The sequence below is a fragment of the Sphaerodactylus townsendi genome, linkage group LG17 (assembly GCF_021028975.2).
Source record: "Sphaerodactylus townsendi isolate TG3544 linkage group LG17, MPM_Stown_v2.3, whole genome shotgun sequence".
Classification (NCBI taxonomy): Eukaryota; Metazoa; Chordata; class Lepidosauria; order Squamata; family Sphaerodactylidae; genus Sphaerodactylus; species Sphaerodactylus townsendi.
The window spans coordinates 18,014,316-18,033,703 of record NC_059441.1 but is presented as its reverse complement, the minus strand read 5'-3'; the positions used below and the strand labels follow the sequence as shown (position 1 = coordinate 18,033,703).

General features: G+C 45.0%; 1 protein-coding gene across 2 annotated transcripts; it reads right to left on the bottom strand.

Moving 5' to 3' along the window:
* Positions 1–337: 337 nt before the first annotated feature.
* HDC (histidine decarboxylase) lies at positions 338–17,096 on the bottom strand. Of its 2 annotated transcripts, XM_048481849.1 has the most exons (12): positions 17,001–17,096; positions 14,135–14,307; positions 12,049–12,162; positions 8,745–8,867; positions 7,768–7,902; positions 6,123–6,266; positions 4,437–4,503; positions 3,190–3,352; positions 2,804–2,894; positions 2,147–2,245; positions 1,292–1,393; positions 338–1,097 (listed from the first exon to the last, which is right to left on the bottom strand). In XM_048481849.1, exons 1-12 carry the CDS (start codon positions 17,026–17,028, stop codon positions 393–395), a joined length of 1,944 nt encoding a protein of 647 aa, XP_048337806.1. In that variant the 5' UTR covers positions 17,029–17,096; the 3' UTR covers positions 338–392. The 2 variants fall into 2 exon arrangements, with proteins under 2 accessions (XP_048337806.1, XP_048337807.1); XM_048481850.1 differs by lacking the exon at positions 2,147–2,245.
* Between the last annotated feature and the right edge of the window lie 2,292 nt (positions 17,097–19,388).

The following is a 19,388-nucleotide window of genomic DNA, read 5'->3' as shown; positions in this document are numbered from 1 at the left end:
GTGTGATTGGTGTTTGGAATATGCTGCCACAGGAGGTGGTGATGGCCACTAACCTGGATAGCTTTAAAAGGGGCTTGGACAGATTTATGGAGGAGAAGTCGATTTATGGCTACCAATCTTGATCCTCTTTGATCTGAGATTGCAAATGCCTTAACAGACCAGGTGATCAGGAGCAACAGCCGCAGAAGGCCATTGCGTTCACATCCTACATGTGAGCTCCCAAAGGCACCTGGTGGGCCACTGCGAGTAGCAGAGAGCTGGACTAGATGGACTTTGGTCTGATCCAGCTGGCTTGTTCTTATGTTCTTATGTTCTTATGTTCTTATGTATTGCATGAGAATAAGCAGGCTTTGGTTCTCACCTACGCGGGGAAGGCGGCGCGCGCTGAGGCACTAGACGATGGCTTGCAGGGGGCAGCAGGGGAGCTGGAGGCCGCACTGAATGGTGCATTCGGGGAAACTCGGAACCCGGTAAAATTTCAAGAATTTCTTGAAGGCACTTTTCTCAAGCATGAGAACCTCTTCAGGTAACTTGGAAAGGAGTTTCTTCCCAGAACCCTCAAGGCTTGCTGACTTTGAACAGCTGGGCTCCCACAGGCCCGCGGTCGGCACGCTAAGGGAACGTGTCTTTTTCTTGTTGTGCGCAGGCAAGTTCAAGAGCCCGGTGGTATCCAGGCCATCTTCCACAAAAGTGTCTTCCAAAGGGGGCACTCGGGCACACTCGGTGGACAACCACCCCGTAGAACTGAGAGACGCCCTTCGCGGCTGTGCTGTTACTCGCCTCGGCAACGACATCCGGCGTTCTCCCTTCTCCGTGAAAAAATGGGAAGCGATGCCAGTCGGTTTAGGACGGGGGTTAGTTATCACGTTGGGGACTTCCTCCGTGATAACAGGTTTGGGAGTGCAGCGCTGATCAAAGACTCGTGCCGCAGCACGTTGGATGAGGGTCCAGTCTCGCAGGATGTCTTTTCGGGTCGTAAACTGAGACGTTACAGTGAAGCGAATGATGAATTTGTCCCGAACCATCGCTGGGATAAGGCAGAGGCTGCCCGACTTGTTGAGATCTTTCAAGACCTTTTCTGTCATCCAGTTAGGACCCTGTTTAAGAAATCGGGCATCTGTAAGAATCCACGTGCCGGTGCGTTTCAAAACAAAGAGGCAGCTTTTCCTGGCAAGGCATGGATGCTTACTAAACTAGTCCCCCCCTTGATTGGCTCAGGATCCGGCTATACCATGACACCTTCCCTTCCCGCCAACCTTTTATAAGAAATGAAAACAAAATGGACTTTTACCTTTAAACGAAATACAACCAATCCCAGGTGTCTCTTGGCTGGGATCTCAAACAGGGGGTCGCTTCTGACCAGTGACTCAAAGTACTTTGCCATCTCCGCACCCTGTCGTTTCCAAAAAGCACAAGTGGTTAGTTAGTTAGTTAGTTAGTTAGTTAGTTAGTTAGTTAGTTAGTTAGTAAGTAATTGATTGATTGATTGATTGATTAGTTAATTAGTTAATTAGTTAATTGGTTAATTGGTTAATTGGTTAATTGGTTAATTGGTTAATTAATTAATTGGGGTGCCGATCCCAAGGACTGGCACAGGGCGATGTACAAACAAACAAAGTTAAATTAAATAAAAACTGTCTCAGCATAAAGTACCCTTGGTTTAAAAGTCGAAGGCAGTACCCAAAATAATTAGCTAAAACCACAAAATCTATAAAATCAATAAATTAATAAAACCAAACTTTGCTGAAGTCCACAAAAACCAAGCATGAGGAGTTATTTCACAGCACCTACCTAAAATAGTAAGCTGTCTTATTTTTGCCATCTCATTGTCCAAAGCAATTTTCCTTTCAATGTTCAAAGCATTTAATATAATAGGGGTGGAGATATCCATATACCCCATAGCTGTTGCCATTTACCCCATAACTTGTTAAGGCGACTGGCACCTGATTGCTGCACAGGTCAGGAGTTGGGTTTCTTCTCACGTTTAGCAACATGAACAAACTGTTGTCAAGGTGAGCATTTTCAGGCAGGAATACCCAATCTGCACATTTAATTATTTACATAGTTGCACCCTAATTGTGGTTTCACGGGCTCAGTTCACCATGGAGATGGACAAGGTCTACACCTGTAAATGTAATTCACTTACGTGTCTGACATGGGCCTGGAGCTTTTTCACGCCAAAGGAACGAATCACAAACCAGAGCTTCAGCGAGCGAAACCTTCGGCTCAGAGGAATTTGCCAGTGCTGGGAATCAAAATATGTGGCTAACTTAAGTCAAAGCTTGTATTTCCAACCTGCCATGGCAGCAAATCCAGAATTGCATCCCACTCCTTCGACAGAAGGAGGCCAATTTACAAATTGTGTTAAGAAGAAGAGTTTTGTGTTTATATCCCCCCCCCCCTTTCTCTCTTGTGAGGTGAGTGCGGCTGAGAGAGCTCTGAAGAACTGTGACTAGCTCAACATCACCCAGTTGGCATGTGTTGGAGTGCACAAGCTAATCTGGTTCACCAGATAAGCTTCCACAGCTCAAGTGGCAGAGCGGGGAATCAAACCCGGTTCTTCAGATTAGAGTGCACTTGCTCTTAAACGCTACACCATGCTGGCCCCTTCCGCACATGCAGGATAATGCACTTTCAATCCACTTTCACATTTGCTTGTAACTGGATCTTGCTATTCCGCACAGCTGCAAAGTGAATTGGAAATGGATTGAAAGTGCATTATTCTGCATGTGCGAAAGGGGCCTGAGACAGAGTTTTCCCCCTACCCAGGAAAAGGTCAGCCACAAATCTACTGGTCGCTCACCATGAAGTCAGTCGCTGATCCCGAATTAGGATGTCTGAGGTAGATGGGATTAACACTGAAGGTTTGCTGGAGCTTGAATTTATCCTTGACCCTGTGGAAATGAAAATGGGCTCAATTCACTGGCCACGGGAAGCAGAAACTGATGTATGTAAACAGAGGCGTATCTAGCCTGATACAAAATCTGAGTTTTCCGCCCCCACCACAACCAAACAACATTTTTTTGCACCAGGTCTTGAAGTGTATGGACCTGAGTGGAGGGAGCGATTTTCCACCCTCCACGTGACTAAATGGCCACAGCCCGGAGACATTTGACCCCATATGTCCCCCTGGGTGGTACGCCCCTGTACGTAACCACACTTAGGGCCCGGCTTTGCCAATTCACTCACCAGAAGGCTGTGCAGTCAAAGTGAACCATCATCCATTTGGAAGGGTTGAAAGTAAAAGAATCGGAATGCTCAACGCCCTTCAGGAACGGCCGGAATTCGGGGCACAGAAATGCCGTTCCTGCATAGGCAGCGTCAATGTGAAGCCAGAGCCCCTCTTTAGTACCTATAGGGAAAAATGATAAAACTTGGGGTTTGTGAAAGTTTGGCTTGGGCCCAAATTCCAAACGTATTGGGGAACAACTGCGGTGGTAACTTGGGACTGTGGGTCACAGAGCCCCTGTGAGCTCCCAAACACCCTCTCCTCCCATTTCTGAGGTTCAACTTCAGACTCATCAAGAAAATTAAGCTGTGTCAGGGCTGTACCACTTAGGTTAGCAGCTTGACCTCCTGTAAATGGGAAACTAGCGCAAAAGAAGCTGACCTGAATTTTTCCTTCCCCCTGTGCTGACCTTCAGCTGCATTGAGATAGATATTTATTATTACGGCCTTTTGGCCAGCCAATAGCTGCATTGAGAGTTTTACATGGGGAGAGCATTGAAAAATGGCATCCTTCCCCCGCAGGCTGAAGGGGTGCAGTCACTCAGCTTTTGGCCTTTGACCCCCCCCCCCCACCAGTCCGGGGTACGGGAGGGTATGTGGGTTGGTAATACTATGGTTTTATGCAGAGGTGGGATCCAGCAGGTTCTCACAGGTTCCCGAGAGTAGGTTACTAATTATTTGTGTGTGCCGAGAGGGGGTTACTAATTGGTGATTTTGCCATGTGATTTTTGCCTTAGTTACGCCCCTCCTCTCAGCAGTAGTGCGCAGAACTGGAAGCAGTCTAGCAGGAGGTACATCGGCGTGCGTGGTAGCCTGCGCCTGCGTGCATTCGTTTCCCGCCCAAGGACCGGCGCAGCGGCTGTGTCCTTGCCACAGCCCCACCCAGGAATGCCCCACCCCCGGAATGCCCGGCCACACCCCATCGTGCCCCACCCAGCCCCATTGGCGCTACGCCACAGTTTGACTCCCAAACTGTTTAATATGCTGATGCCTTTATTGTTGTTCTTACAGTTGTTTTTAATTCTGTAAGCCGCCCTGAGACCTCCATATAGGGCGGGGTACAGACCCCCAAAATAAACAAGTAATAAATATATTCTACGGCTTTATCCTTTTGCCATGTTTACACCAAGCTCTATCAGATGGTGTTTCTGGGTTTATCCCCTTAGTGAGCTAAAGGGCCCTTTTGAGAAGGCAGGAAGATTACTTACATATCGGACCCAACTCTTCAAGGTTGTCGAAAGAACAGACACCTGTGCTACCCAGAGTTGCGCAAACCTAAACAAAAACCAGAGACTTGTCAAGAAAGGACAGCAGACCCTCAGACTGTAAGGATTGGATATGTACTGACAAATGACAATGTCCTGTCTTAGAACAAGAAGAGTTTTGGATTTATATCCCGCCTTTCTCTCCTGTAAGGAGTCTCAAAGCTGCTTACAAACTCCTTTCCCTTCCTCTCCCCACAACAGACTCCTTGTTAGGTAGGTGGGGCTTAGAGAGTTCTGAAAGAACTGTGACTAGCCCAAGGTCACCCAGCAGGCTTCATGTGTAGGAGCAGGGAAACAAACCCAGTTCACCAGATTATGTGGAGGAATGGGGAATCAAACCTGCTCCTCCAGATTATAGTCCAAGTCAGGGTTCAAAAGATTATACCCCAGAAATTTTGTGGTCTCAAACGTGTGACTGGACTCAAAACTAGCTGTTCTCCCGTACCAACATGGCTATCCTCTGAAACTATAAACTAATATTGACTAAACATTAGGCTAAACCAGTGATTCTTAGCAATGATTTACAAATCTTGAGGGGCAAATGAGGAATGTTCAGGATATCAGATGGACCAGTTGTTCCCAACCTGGGGCCAGAAACCCTTGGGGAAGGGGGTGGAGGCTGCAGAGTTATTGCAAGGGGTATGCAAATCCACAGGCGCATGAAGCATTGTCATTTTGATTTTGTTGTCATTATGTGCTTTCTCAGCTGGGTGTGCAATTTGTTTTTATGAGAACCAGCGTAGTGCAATTGTTAAGAGCAGGTGGATTCTAATCTGGAGAACCGGTTTGATTTTCCACTTCTCCATTTGAGTGGCAGAGGCTTATCTGGTGAACCAGATGTGTTTCTACACTGCTACCGGTACATTCCTGCTGGGTGACCTTGGGCTGGTCACAGTTCTTTGGAGCTCTCTCAGCCCCACCTGCCTCACAGGTGTCTGTTGCGGGGAGAGGAAGGGAAAGGGGTTTGTAAGCCACCTTGAGTCGCCTTACAGGAGAGAAAGGTGGGGTATAAATACAAAACTCTTCTCTTCTTCTTCTGTGTTAAAAAGGGGTCCTCCCAATTGGAAAGGTTGGGAACTACTGAGGTAGACTCTTTTCCACATTTGCAATGACTTCTGGCATCTAGTGCAGGAGAATTCTGTTCTCCTGCCCAACCTCCCTTGTAGATAAATCCCAGATTTCTCCCTCAGGCCCTTTAGACCAAGTGAAACACAGCAAAAATAAAACTGAACTTTTAGGAATTGGCTGAGGGCTGCCAGACACAAAAGTCTCATTGAATGCATGTCTGAGATCTATGCCTTGTGTGCATATATCACAAATACACCTATAAAAATAAAAAGTGCCTTGTCTAGAGAGGAGATCAAAATTCCCTCCTGTGACCTGTGGAGCTTTTGATGATAACACTGTACTCTAGAAAGGCAGTAGAGGAATGAAGGTTAAAAAGTACATATGGAAATGATAACCCTGAGCCTGTGTCAACAGCTTTTTTCGGAATGGTAAAAAGTGAAGCAGAGACTGTACAAAATGGAAACCTAATCATCAGTGATATGATGACTACAGTAGCAGAGCTGTGTGTGTTTGAGAGAGAGAGAGAAAAAGAGAGAAAGAGACAGAGAGAAAGCTACTCACAAAAAAAGGCACTAGTCCACAGCTTCTGTCTCTTTCAATGGCTTCTCTTAGGGCTTCGCCTCTCAAGGAAAAATTCTCATCCACTGACAGAAACCTCATCTTCACGAGGGAGATCAACCCTGCTTTTTCCACCGAGGAGTGGGCCTGAGAAGAGAACCAGAACAGATTTCAGCCACTGAATAGGTGCTCAAGAGGCATTCAGGCTGCAGGCCGATTACAATGTTCGAAGGCATTCGGGCATCGCAAATAAGCCATACCCCCATCATGCTTGATGTTTCAAACCATGGGCTAGCTTCACACACACACAAAACCCCACGATCACCTGTCCTCCTTGAAGCCTTACAGGTACATGCGTAAGAAAAATTAAAAAATAGTCCTATAAACCTTCACTATTGTTCAGCAACTGGAGGATTTGGGGCTAAATGTTGCCTCTAGAAGATGGCTTCCTGCTTTTCCAGATTGTCAGCTCAGGAAGTAAACAAAAGGGGACAGAAGAAAATAAATTTGCAATGGAAGGTAATGCAGAATAATGCACATTCAATCCACTTTCACAATTGTTTGAAAGTGGATTTTGCTATTCCGCACAGTAAAATCCAGCTTCAAAGTGCATTGAAAGTGGATTGAAAGCGCGTTATTCTGCATGTGCAGAAGGGGCCTGGGAGAAGCAGGGCATACTTTCCCAAAGCAGTTCTCCAGCAAAAACTTTGGTTACTGACCCTGGGTGCAAATACAAATGCGGACAAATATAAAGCATGTTTCTGAAGTGCTCAATGCACTTCACATTCATTACATCAGCAATCTTTGTATCGCGCTTAGGAGTTAAGCCATCATTAATTATTCATCTTTAATGATTCCAGAGCCCATAACTTGATCCAGGGCTTATCTATTAGATCAGTGGTGGGATCCAAAATTTTTGGTAACAGGTTCCAATGGTGGTGGGATTCAAACAGTGGGGTAGCACCAATGGGGCTGGGCGGGGCACGACGGGGGCGTGGCTGGGCATTCCGGGGGCGGGGCATTAATAATTTCTCTGTTACTGTAAAAAACTCTTACTGAAAAAAAAAGTTCCTAATTTCCAGCTGGTATCTTTCTGTCCATAATTTAAACTCATTATCGCAAGTCCTATAGTCTACTGCCAACAGAAACAACTACTTCTCCTCTAATTGACTGCCTGTAAAATACTTAATACTTTCAAATACTTAATTTTGTTTCTAGAAATCAAAAGAAGGATACTTTCCTTAAACAAGGAACTTTGCCATATTTCTAACACATGTTTTTAAAACAGCCCAATAGGGAGAATTATCCTGTTTTCTACCTTCGCTAACCAGCCACATAGGAAACAACAGGACTTTATGATTTTTGGACCTAATGGAATTTCTAACAGAAAAGCAGACGCAATTAGTAACCCCCTCTCGGCACACACAAATAATTAGTAACCCACTCTCGGGAACTGGTGAGAACCTGCTGGATCCCACCTCTGTATTAGATCCCATATGCTTTTCACCAAAGCATCTTGTCATCTTACTGTTACACACTTGAGATATGGCTGTCATATGCTCAAGCCCTGGCAGGACAGTTTTAGGTCTGAGATGCACATCCAATAACATAACACAAAATTAGTCTACTTGCATCAGCAGCGAGCTACCTGATCTGAGGCATAAGCAACGAGCCGCGAGTTCAGAGTCGATTCATCCATATCTGGCTCCGATGCTTTCATTTCCAGGATTTTATTCTTTCTTGCAGCCAGCAGAGCAACCAGAGTGGATTCGCTAACAGTGCTCTGCAAAGAAAGAACAGATTGTTAGCTGCAGAATAGATCAGAAAATTATCATTTTTCCTCTAGAGCACAGGTGTCAAACTCACGGCCCTCCAGATGTTATGGACTACAGTTCCCATCATCCCCTGCCAGAATGATGCTGGCAGGGGATGATGGGAACTGTAGTCCATAACATCTGGAGGGCCGCGAGTTTGACACCTATGCTCTAGAGAATGGGTGGGGTTCCCAGTGCTGGCTGTGACCTACAAATTGTAAACTAACCTTCAACTAACCAAGATGAACATAATGGATTATGCATCAAGTTTCTATGATACTTGAAAAATGTATTATGACTTTTATATCCAGCCTTTCCTCAGTCACGGAACAACAGGAACATAAATGGGGTTAGGTAGGATTCCCCAAAGGGACCAAAACAGGGACCAAACAGCCCTGGAACTAGATCTAGCAGCAGCGTGGTATAGTGGTTAAGAGCAGGTGCACTCTAATCTGGAGAACCGGATTTGATTCCCCACTCTGCCACGAGCTATGGAGGCTTATCTGGAGAACCAGATTAGCTTGTGGTTAATTTCCAACACATGCCAGCTGGGTGACCTTGGGGTACTCACAGTTCTTCGGAGCTCTCTCAGCCCTACCTACCTCACAGGGTGTTTGTTGTGGCGGGGGGAGGGAAAGAAGATTGTCAGCCCCTTTTGAGTCTCCTTACAGGAGAGAAAGGGTTTTTTAATCCAAACTCGTCCTCCTCCTCCTCCTCCTCCTCCTCCTCCTCCTTCTTCGCAGACTAGATCTTAGGCCCACTGATTTTTTTAAAAACCCACACAAGAACCCTCCAGTGTTCAGCTGTTTACCTGTAATATGCCTCCTCCAATGCTATCTGGATGATAGTGCATGAACATATCAGGAAGACCCAACATTTGAGCCAACCAATCCATCACGTTCATTTCCAGTTCTGTGCAAGCGGGGCTGGATGCCTGCCAACAGGGAAGAAACACAGAATCACTTACACAGCCCAGATTCTCTCTGGTAAGGAATCTCCACATGTCTACACCAGCGTGGTGCAGTGGTTAAGAGCGGTGGATTCTAATCTGGAGAACTGGGTTTGATTCCCCACTCTTCTACATGAGAGGCAGACTTTAATCTGGTAAACTGAATTTGTTTTCCCACTCCTACACATGAAATCTGCTGGGCTGGACACTATTCTCTCAAAACTCTCCCTGCCTCCCCTGTGCCACAAGGTGTCTGTTGTGGGGAGAGGAAGGGAGTGTGTGAGCCGCTGGCTTATCCAAGCTTTCAAATCCAGACTTCCTGGGAACTGCATGTGGTAATTTTAGAAAAGGGGGGGGAAGGAAGATATATAACCCACACACGCCATATTTAGCTCAAGCCTCAAACTCCCACTCACCCACCACATTTGGAATGGTTGATCAAGAGTACAGCTGCCACCATTGCTTTTTATACCAATACTAGCAGGGCCTGGCCACGCGTTGCTGTGGCAATTGTCCTTCTCATCACAGTCCGCAACCCACACAGATGTCCATGCAGGTCCAATGATCCGCAGCATAGCCTTTTGGGGTGGTCAAATGGAATCCCTCTTTCCCTTTTCAATTCACATTGTTATGTGGTGGTGTCTTGTTTTTTTTAGTACAAGGCAGGGGTAGGGAACCTGCGGCTCTTCTGCCCTTGCACTGTGGCTCCACGAGCTGAGCCGCTGGCCCCATCCTTGCCCGCCCTGCAGGCAACAGGGCGGGCGCACCAACTGCCCACGGTCGGCTGCGCCACACTGCGGGCTTCCCCTCTCGCCCACCCAGTTGGAGCGGGCGGGTGCTTTCCCGGCGCCCGGCGAGGCCGAGCCGCCGGCTTCATCCTTGCCCGCCCTGCAGGCAGCAGGGCGGGCGCATCCATGCGCTTCTCAGAATGAGCGGAGTAAAAGGTTAAAAAAAACCCTATATATATAGTGTAATCTTTATTTTAAATGTCAAAAATTATTTGCGGCTCCAAGTGTTTTCTTTTCCCGTGGAAAACGGGTCCAAATGGCTCTTTGAGTGTTAAAGGTTCCCTACCCCTGGTATAAGGTAACCCTTTCCATTCCACAATGGAACTGTCCAGAGTGCGAATCCCGCTGTCCCTGAGGCTGGTTGACATGCACAGTCCTGGCTTGGGTAAGGCAGAACTGGGGCAAGCAGGCTATCCCAGTCAGGCAGCAGAGGCAGGGTGGCGAGGCGCTCAGATCGAGGCCAGCTCCCTGGGTTCTTAAAGGACCACGTGCAAAAGAAGCGGAGCAGGTGGTGTAGGTTCGCCCCCACCCCGTGGATTTTCTTAGAAGAAAAAGGCAAACTCCAACTTCAGCTTTTTTAGTAAAAAAAAAAGGAGAGCTGTGTGGCGAATATGGGTGAGGAAGTGGGTAAGTGGTGGTTGGATGTGAGGGAGGGCAGAGTGAGGTGTGTGAGGATGAGCTGGATGTCTGTTGTGTGGTAGCAGTGGGTGAGGCACAGAGAGTGAAAGTTACCTGCGTGTGAGGGGGGGAACCCCACCTGACGTCTCACACGGCAAAGTGTGTATGTGTTTCACTTCCACTTGTATTACCTAACAGTATTACTTATTTACTGTTTTCAATGCTCATCTCTGCCCATCTGAGTGAACATCCTAAACTCTCATCCCAAGCCCTCAGGCCACAGACAGACAGGCTGCACGAACATTCTAAGGGTGACAGTTAAACACAGCCAGCTTCATGGCCTGGTGCGCCCAGAAAAAGACGTTTTACCTGGCTCAGGTATGGATTTTCGGCGATTTGAAGGTCCGATTACCAGCCTGCAACAGGGAGGGACGTCATGTGAAAATTTGGGGGCGAGCCGTCCAGCCGTTTTGGCTAACAAAGTCACTGTTAGCTTTTTATATATATGGATTATCATGTTCCAGATGTTACCTTTCTCTTACATTGTATATCCTTTCTTATAACAGCATTTTCTCAGACCCAGCCAAGTTCTCTTTCAATGCAACTGTGTCTAGACAAAAAGGCTTGTCCACCTCATGGGGGAGGGCTGGCATGGACCAACGTTTGCCCTGCCCCACAAGTGCTCGTGTTTGCCAAGCTGCTAGATTTTATGCACCAGGGCAGTCTTGTATCTCTCTGGCCTGATAAACAGTGTGTGTGTGGGGGGGGGGGGGAGTTGGGTTGTACTGAGCCACCCCCCTTCCTATCCTTCCCAGAATTTACAGAAACAAAGAAGTCAAGCTGAGCTACAGCTAATGTTCTTTTACAGTTGGCAATAGCTAGACCTCCCACAGCGACTGTATTGTGCAAAACATGGTATGCTCGTGCCATCTAATGTTCGTTTGCCTCATTCATGATAGGAATTAAATAACGTTAACTAGGAAAATTGTTAACACCAATTTTCACCATGCTAAACCTGTATGCTCTTAAATTTTGATTAGTATGCCAAATACCTTCCATATTTCAAAGTTATTGCTTTCTGTGTATGTGAATATATACCTGCTGACCTAGAATTTACATCATACACCTGATGAAATCAGCACCAGCCAATTAAATCTTATGCTTTCATAAATATGTTGTTCTTTAAATTGTCAGAGGACTGGGCGCTGTTGCGTAGATATAAGTTCCAGTGAGCTAAATGGGATTTACTTTCAGGTAATTATGCACAGGATTACGTCTTTAGTTAAAACTAACTCCGAGGAGATTCCACTCCTGTAGAAAGAAATTAAGAGATATCTTCCAGAGATGGGTAACTGTTTGTTAGTTTTGTAGGAAATCTATCCCCTACGTTTCAGCAAAAAGTATAAGAATTAATTTAGTGATGATTGTGTGTGTTTTATATAATCGTGAATCAGTTTTGTGTGTTTTTTAACAGTGAATTAGTTATGAATGTTAATCACAATCTTTTACCCCTTTTACAGAAATAAAATCCTGTGAGAGTAGCATTAAAAATAAGTCAAAAATTATGCCATCATTTCAAAAAGACACCTATAACAAAGTTCTAAACAATTTGCAGAACTTATAAAAATGCACTACAAGGATGCTTTTAAGAGACTAGTCGACTACAAAGATCTCTAGTCAGTCAACAGCCCTCATTTTAGAATGCCAACGAAAGCCATCAAAACAGCATCGGAATTCTTAAAACAAGGCTCGTGATTTACCCAAGTGAATCCCAGGCAGTTAATTGCATCTGCCAGCATGTCTCCCAGAAGAGAAGGCCACGAGGTGAGAGCCGGAAAGTAGGCGTGCATGTGTGGACTCTGCCAATGGACGACCTAGGTTAAAAAAGTCAGAAAAACATGAAATAAGAGCCAGCGTGGCTAAGAGCAGGTGGATTCTTTCATCTGAGTGGCAGAGGCTTATCTGGTGAACCAGATGTGTTTCCGCACTCCTACATTCCTGCTGGGTGACCTTGGGCTAGTCACAGTTCTTTGGAGCTCTCTCAGCCCCACCTACCTCACAAGATGTGTGTTGTGGGGAGAGGAACGGAAAGGAGCTTGTAAGCCACCTTGAGTCTCCTTACAGGAGAGGTGGGGTATAAATCCAAACTCTTCTTCTTCTTCAAATGGTTTGGTCAGAGTGTTAAAGAGCAAAAATCCAGCTAAGAAATGAAGGCAGTTAGGATGCAAAGCACAGTGGAACTCTGAACATTTTATGCAGAAAAGGGAAATCAGTCCTGCAGAGGAAAGAAAATCTACCCCATCCAAAAGTCTATCTTTTATACAACTTGTGTAAAGTGCTGAAGATCAGCTCCTTCTTTGCTAACCGTGCAGGAAAACGGAATACATCTTAGATCTGGTCACTGACTGCGGTAAAGGAAATGTAGTCGTGAGAACAGAAGATAAATCACAAACTTAAGCAAAAGAGTTTATCTCAGTGAAACATATGGATGAGATACAGTTGTTAAAGAGGAAACACCAATCACATTCTCCATCGGTGTCAAATATCTTTTTGTTATGTCCAACGGTTCCTAGAGGTTTGATTTCAGATCTTAATGCAGCAAAGGGTGCTATGCAAAATGAGACATTTATTTGTCACTGTTATAAAAAAAACCAAATCTCAATCTCATGTAGCATGGCATTAACCTAGTCTATCCATTTCCATCTCCTCAGATAATACCTTTGTTTTCGCATCTGTTTTCAGGTGCTCTCCAGTGAGTCTGGAGATTTGGACCAATAGTCATTCTACAAAGACCAGCAGTGGTGTAGTGGTTAAGAGCAGGTGCCCTCTAATCTGGAGAACCGGGTTTGATTCCCTACTCTTCCGCTTGAGCTGTGGAGGCTTATCTGGGGAACTAGATTAGCCTGTGCACTCCAACACAGGCGGAGGACTGGGGAATCAAACCTGGTTCTCCAGATTAGAATCCACCAGCTTTTAACCATTACACACTGGAAGTGGGGGAGTAACTTTAAGTCTTTCCTCCCAATTGCAGACTTTTCTTCTATTTCCATACAAAGCAGTTGTGACATTAACTGGACCAGATGAAGAACAGCATCTGGTCCAGTTGGTTTCTTTCATAAAACAGACATTTTAAAGGCTTTTCCTAGAAAACACTCCTAGAGCAAGAAGTGGTGTGATGGGAATGTGCTTCCAGAGTCATAATTTGCACCAGGGCCATTTTTCCAATGCTATGTCTAGAAACTAATAAACTACGCCTGCTGTGGACCACATATCAGGATGCTTAACTCTGACCTTTATATTGAGCTAGAATTCTTTTTTTTAAAATACAAAACTTTATTAGGTTTTCAAACAAATCCATACAAAATAAAAACTCAAATAAGTTGAAAATTATAAAGAATTTGGACTAAAGAAAGAAGAGGAGGAGAGCAAGCAAGCAAGCAAGCAAGCAAGAAAGGAAGAAAGAAAGAAAGAAAGAAAGAAAGAAAGAAAGAGAGAAAGAAAGAAAGAAAGAAAGAAAGAAAGAAAGAAAGAAAGAAAGAAAGAAAGAAAGAAAGAAAGAAAGAAAGAAAGAAAGAAAGAAAGAAAGAAAGAAAGAAAGAAAGAAAGAAAGAAAGAAAGAAAGAAAGAAAGAAAGAAAGAAAGAAAGAAAGAAAGGAAAATATAGTGTCTTGAGTAGAAAGAAAAAAGACAGCAGGAAAGAAAATTGAAAAAAAGATTTTTAAAATATGCATTACATTAATCAGTCCTTTGTCAATCCTTGAAGATATGTTGAGCTGAGAATTCACAGCCCCCCAAATCCTAGCATCCTAAACATGCCCCCTGCACTGGGCGACTGCACGCTCTTACCCCAGGCATAATGATCTTCTCGATGTCTTGGAAGATATCGTCCCAGCTTTCTGACTCCAGAGGAGCTTTTGGAGGCAACTGGTCCCTCATATATCCCGGCTTCACGTCAGGGGACACTCGTCTCTCTCTCAGCGTGGTCAGGTACTGACAAATGTAGTCCACCATTTCTTTCCCTGGAAGGAGGAGGAGGAGGAGCAAACTTTGAACAAACTCTGTCTCCTGGTTGAGGCCCGGTGGCGTAGAGCAATCACCTTAGCTAGGTGTAATGCCCTGCCTTCTTCCTTTAGCCTTGGACGCCACCTTGGAATCCCACATAAAGAAAGGAAATGCCCGTGTGGCATGGGTTCTGTGGAAACAGTATCTCATATGCTGTTGAATTGTCCTTTTTATGAGATAGGTAGGAAGAAGCACATAATCCCCTTCCTGCATGGAAGTGAAGGCATTACAGATAAACAGAAGGTTATATATCTTTTAAACAGCCACAACTACCAGCTGTTGGAAGCGGTGGCTAAATTTTTAAATGGTGTTATTTTAACTCGTCAGAAGTTGTAAAGGCTGTTATTATCTTGCAATGTTAATGTAAACCATTCATATGCCATTAAAGGTATTCGTAATCGAACAAACTCTGAATCATCATGCGTCAGGTCTTCGACTGAAGTCAATAAACAGGCTCTGGATACTTGACCATAAGTCTTTATTGAACACAAAGCCAGTTCTGGTGGGCTATGGCAAAATGGTTACATTTATCCCTGTAGTTTTCCCGCCAGAAACCCCCTCCCTGGTTCCCATGGAACATGAGAACGTCATAACAGAAAGAAAGATGTATTGTCGAAGGCCTTCACGGCTGGACTCAACTGGTTTTTGTGCACTTTCTGGTCTGGTAGATCTTGTTCCTTACGTTTCACGTTTCATTAATAGCTGGCACCTTCAGAGGTGTATCATACTTCTCTCTGGGATACACCTCTGAAGATGTCAGCCACAGATGCAGGCGAAACGTTTGGAACAAGATCTACTGGACCACGGCCACACAGCCCAGAAAGCCCACCAGGAAAGAATGATGTTTGGGAGTCGAGCATCCCAAGGACAGCGCAGTGATAGAGTCCAGCCACCTGCTGTCTCCCCATGCTGGGTGGTGGGCACCAGGGTTGCGTCTAGCTTCACTACAGTTGCAAGCATCAAAGGAAAACAAAAGAGCAGGAAAGAGCCATTAACATATCAGAGGTGAAGACAACTTTCCCCCTCCCCACAGGCAGGTGAGTCCTTCCACCTTAGTCCCATTCATCAATGTCAGGCCCCATCCTGACATCAAGCGACTTACCTTTGAACAGGGCAGAGTTACATTCCCATGAATAACCCCACTGTACTTTTAGGGTTATTTTCGTCAGCCTTTGTACAAAATGATATGAAAGCCCAGTAGGATTCTTGGGACTATTTTTGTTTTGATTTACAGAGCTTTGATAACCTAGCCCATTGGATGCTAGCAGCGGCACGCTGGGGATGTTTTATTGCGTATTGCAGACTGGAGGCGGAGGCTGGAGTTGAGAGACAGAGGCCCCTTCCGCACAGGTAGAATAATGCATTTTCGACCCACTTTCAATGCACTTGGAAGCTGGATTTTACTGTGAGGAATAGCAAAGTCCACTTTCAAACAATTGTGAAAGTGGATTGAAAGTGCATTATTCCGCATAGTGCGGAAAGGGCCAGAGAGGGAGAGTGCCTTGTTTTGAAAAGTTGAAGGCGAGGTGAGACTTGATTGTCGGGTGCCGGGTAATCATTCAAAGCACAGTTTCTAACATTCTTTCTGCTAGCTAAAGTCAGGAGGTGCCGCCAGTGCGGAAAGCAGGCAGGCGAAACAGGAAAATTTCTGGCAAAATATTTCAGCCCAAAGCCCTGTTGCGTAGGACCTATGAGACCTGAAGTTTACCTTTCCGTTCCCAATAGGGGCCATTCAAATCAGTAAGGAAGGGGGGAATAGAAACCACCGTGATATTCAGGAAAAGATAGAAAACCAGAAACAACTCTACTAGGAATGACCAAAAATAAAACAGTAAATGGAAATATCAGCTTATTTATCAATTAATTAACAACAGCCAAAATAGAAACAGCAAAGATACGGAAAACAAATGAAATACCAAAGTTAGAAAACTGGGAAAGAAATATAACTAATAGGCAAACTTACATGGAAATGGAGAGGACACCCTGAGAAATTTTATAAAACATGAAATTTATTTGTAAATTATTTGAACAAATAAGTCAGACAATAGCAAAAATATGTATATGATGTTTTGAAGTTTAAATTCTGGTTCATTAAACTTTGCACAACTGTAATAATTCAATATATGAAAGAAATGTTAAATTGAGAAGGATTGTAAACTATTAACTGAATATTTGAATGTTATCTGTGAAGTCTGAAATTTTAAATGTTAATTGATATGTTTTGAAATCAACAAATGAAGTTATATATACCCTGTTTCCCTGAATATAAGACATCCCCAGTAAATAAGACGTAGTAGAGGTTTTGCTGAAGTGCAAAATATAAGGCATCCCCTGAAAGTAACATAGCAAAGTTTTTGTTTGGAAGCATGCCTTGCGAACAGAACACAGAAAAATAAGACATCCCCCGAAAATAAGACATAGCGCATCTTTCAGAGCAAAAATTAATATAAGGCACTGTCTTATTTTCGGGGAAACACAGTATATTTTAAAAGAAAAATATTATCTCAGAACAAACGGCTTCACTTTATCTATCAAGGCAAGCTGCAGGTCCATTAATCTGCCTTTTAAAATACCACACAAAGTTCCACTTAGCTTAGGATACCACCCAAGGTGGGTGAGCATTCCTACCTGCAGGCACCTGTTTCCTCACCTCTTTGTCTGTATTCCTCTTGATCCATGATGCCTGTCTCTGAAAATCACTTCTTCCCAAATTGGTGAAAATGGACCACAGACAGCTCAGTTTCCCGTCAGCTAGCACCCATTGATTCCCTTTGCCTTTTATACCCTCTTTATCTGCCAATTAATGCCCCGCCTCCGCATCTTTTGGAAATTCTGACGTCATCAGCTTTTTAGGAAATAGGCATCCAAATTCCCCCCTGCTTTGCATTTTCGGAGTGGAGCAGCATGCCTTTGATGTCGAGCATCACCGGAGCTGCCCTTAACCCTTTCAGTACAAGGGGAAGCAATGACTGAATGGCCAGCGCTTGTCAAACCAAGCCAAAGCAAGGAGAACATCGCCAACAACAGTAAATAAACTAAGGATTTGTTTTTAACTGTGCAATGCAATTTTAAGCTGCACTCAAGTTTCAGCCTCCGTGGATTTTTGAATTGCTCTGTTCAACAGAAAGGCAAACACAAGGTCAGGATTTTTGTTGGCTATAATGAACTACGTTCTCAGACAAGTAGGATTTGCTGTCCTTCAGACTTGGTTAACGGTTTGTTACTGATTGGGACGGTGAAATCTTTTACACTGGAACATAGAGTGAAAACTGGTTGTTGTGGGCTTTCCGGCCTGTGTGGCCGTGTTCTGTTAGATCTTGTTCCTAACGTTTTGCCAGCATCAGTGGCTGGCATTTTCAGAGGTGTATCACACTTATCTCTGTGATGCACCTCTGAGAGATACCAACCACAGATCACAAGCAACAGTTAAGAACTCGTCATTGAACCAGACCACGGCCACGCAGCTGAAAGCCCACAACTTAACTCTCGAGTTGAGTCCCGATACGATGAAGAAGCCTAGCCGACAATACATTGAAAACAAGTTCAGTTTTATATCTGAAACAATGGCCCCTTCCGCACATGCAAAACAATGCACTTTCAAACCACTTTCACAACTGTTTGCAAGTGGATTTTGCCATTCCGCACAGCTTCAAAGAGCACTGAAAGCAGTTTGAAAGTGCATTATTCTGCATGTGCGGAATGAGCCAATGATAACTAAATGGCTTGGGCCCTGCTTACCTGAAGGAGTACCTGCACCTGTACGTACCTACCCAGACACTGAAGTCACAGGCAGAGGCACTCCTGGTTGTACCTCCCCTACTGAGGTGTGAGGGGCAGGCACACGTGGGAGGAGGGCTTTCTTCATGATTGCTCCCAGGCTTTGGAATAGTCTCCCCTTGGACTTCCGCCCTGCACCAACCCTTTGTGGCCCAGGCCTTTGGTTAGCCTCTCTGGAAACCTCTACAGCTGCTGGGTTGGGGAAGTGGAAGGGTTGGGGTTATTTTAATGTTATTTTTATTATTGTTTTAATGGAGAGCCAGCGTTGTATAGTAGTTAAGAACAGGTGCACCCTAATCTGGAAAACCGGGTTTGATTCCCTGCTCTGCCACTTTGGAGGCTTATCTGAGAAACGCGATTAGCTTGTGCACTCCAACACACGCCAGCTGGGTGACCTTGGGCTAGTCACAGTTCTTCAGAGCTCTCTCAGCCCCACCCACCTCACAGGGTGTTTGTTGTGAGGGGGGAAGGGAAAGGAGATTGTAAGCTCCTTTGAGTCTCCTTACAGGAGAGAAAGCAGGGATATAAATCCAAACTCTCTTCTCTTCTTCTATCCACCATCTATATTTGTAATTTGGAGAGGGGAGATCTTGGCCATGTTTCTCTAAAACATCCTTCTCCACCTTGAACCTTGCTTTTAAAAAATCAGATCGTCTTTTTTCCAGAAACCAAAACCAGCTTAAAAATGTAATGGGATAAATATTTACGGTACAGTTGGAGGCTGTGTGGGATATCCCTCCCCCACTTCTTATCCTTCTGTTCTCATTGCTCTTATCAAAATTTCCTCTTATCAACGAATCACGATATTATACCAGTTCCTATCTCAACTTCACAGTCGTACCGGCTCACATGACTTTGCTGTACTAACCCACAGTCTGTGCAGAAAGAAAACCAGATGTTGCAACAGAAGGGTTTAGCCATCTTTTAAAAAAAAAGTACTACTTTTTCACACAATACACAACTGCCACCAATGCAAAATGGTTGGCTGCATACTGGAGAGTGCACACATGTTCATTTAAGATGCATGCAAGATGCCCCCACTCCACCCCTTCTGAGATTTCACTACTGTCATCTATCTTAGGGCCTTTCCCCACTCTCTTCCATCCCCCCTATGCCGCACGCCTGGGATCCCCACGACCCTGCGCTCTGCGCGGGGTCATCAAAAGGCGCCCTTAAGAAGAGTGCCTGGGATGCCGCGCGCTGAGGGGGCGCGGCAGCGGCGGGGCGGCTGCGCTGTTGCCGCCCCAGTCGTGGGGAGTGC

Coding starts and splice junctions, on each gene's coding strand:
- HDC (XM_048481849.1), bottom strand. CDS start 17,028: ATGGATCAAGAGGAATACAGACAAAGAG. Junction 2,895..3,189: donor TTTGACTGCACAGCCTTCTG/GTGAGTGAATTG, acceptor TCATTTCCACAG/GGTCAAGGATAAATTCAAGC. Junction 1,394..2,146: donor TCCAGGCCCATGTCAGACAC/GTAAGTGAATTA, acceptor TGGAAACGACAG/GGTGCGGAGATGGCAAAGTA.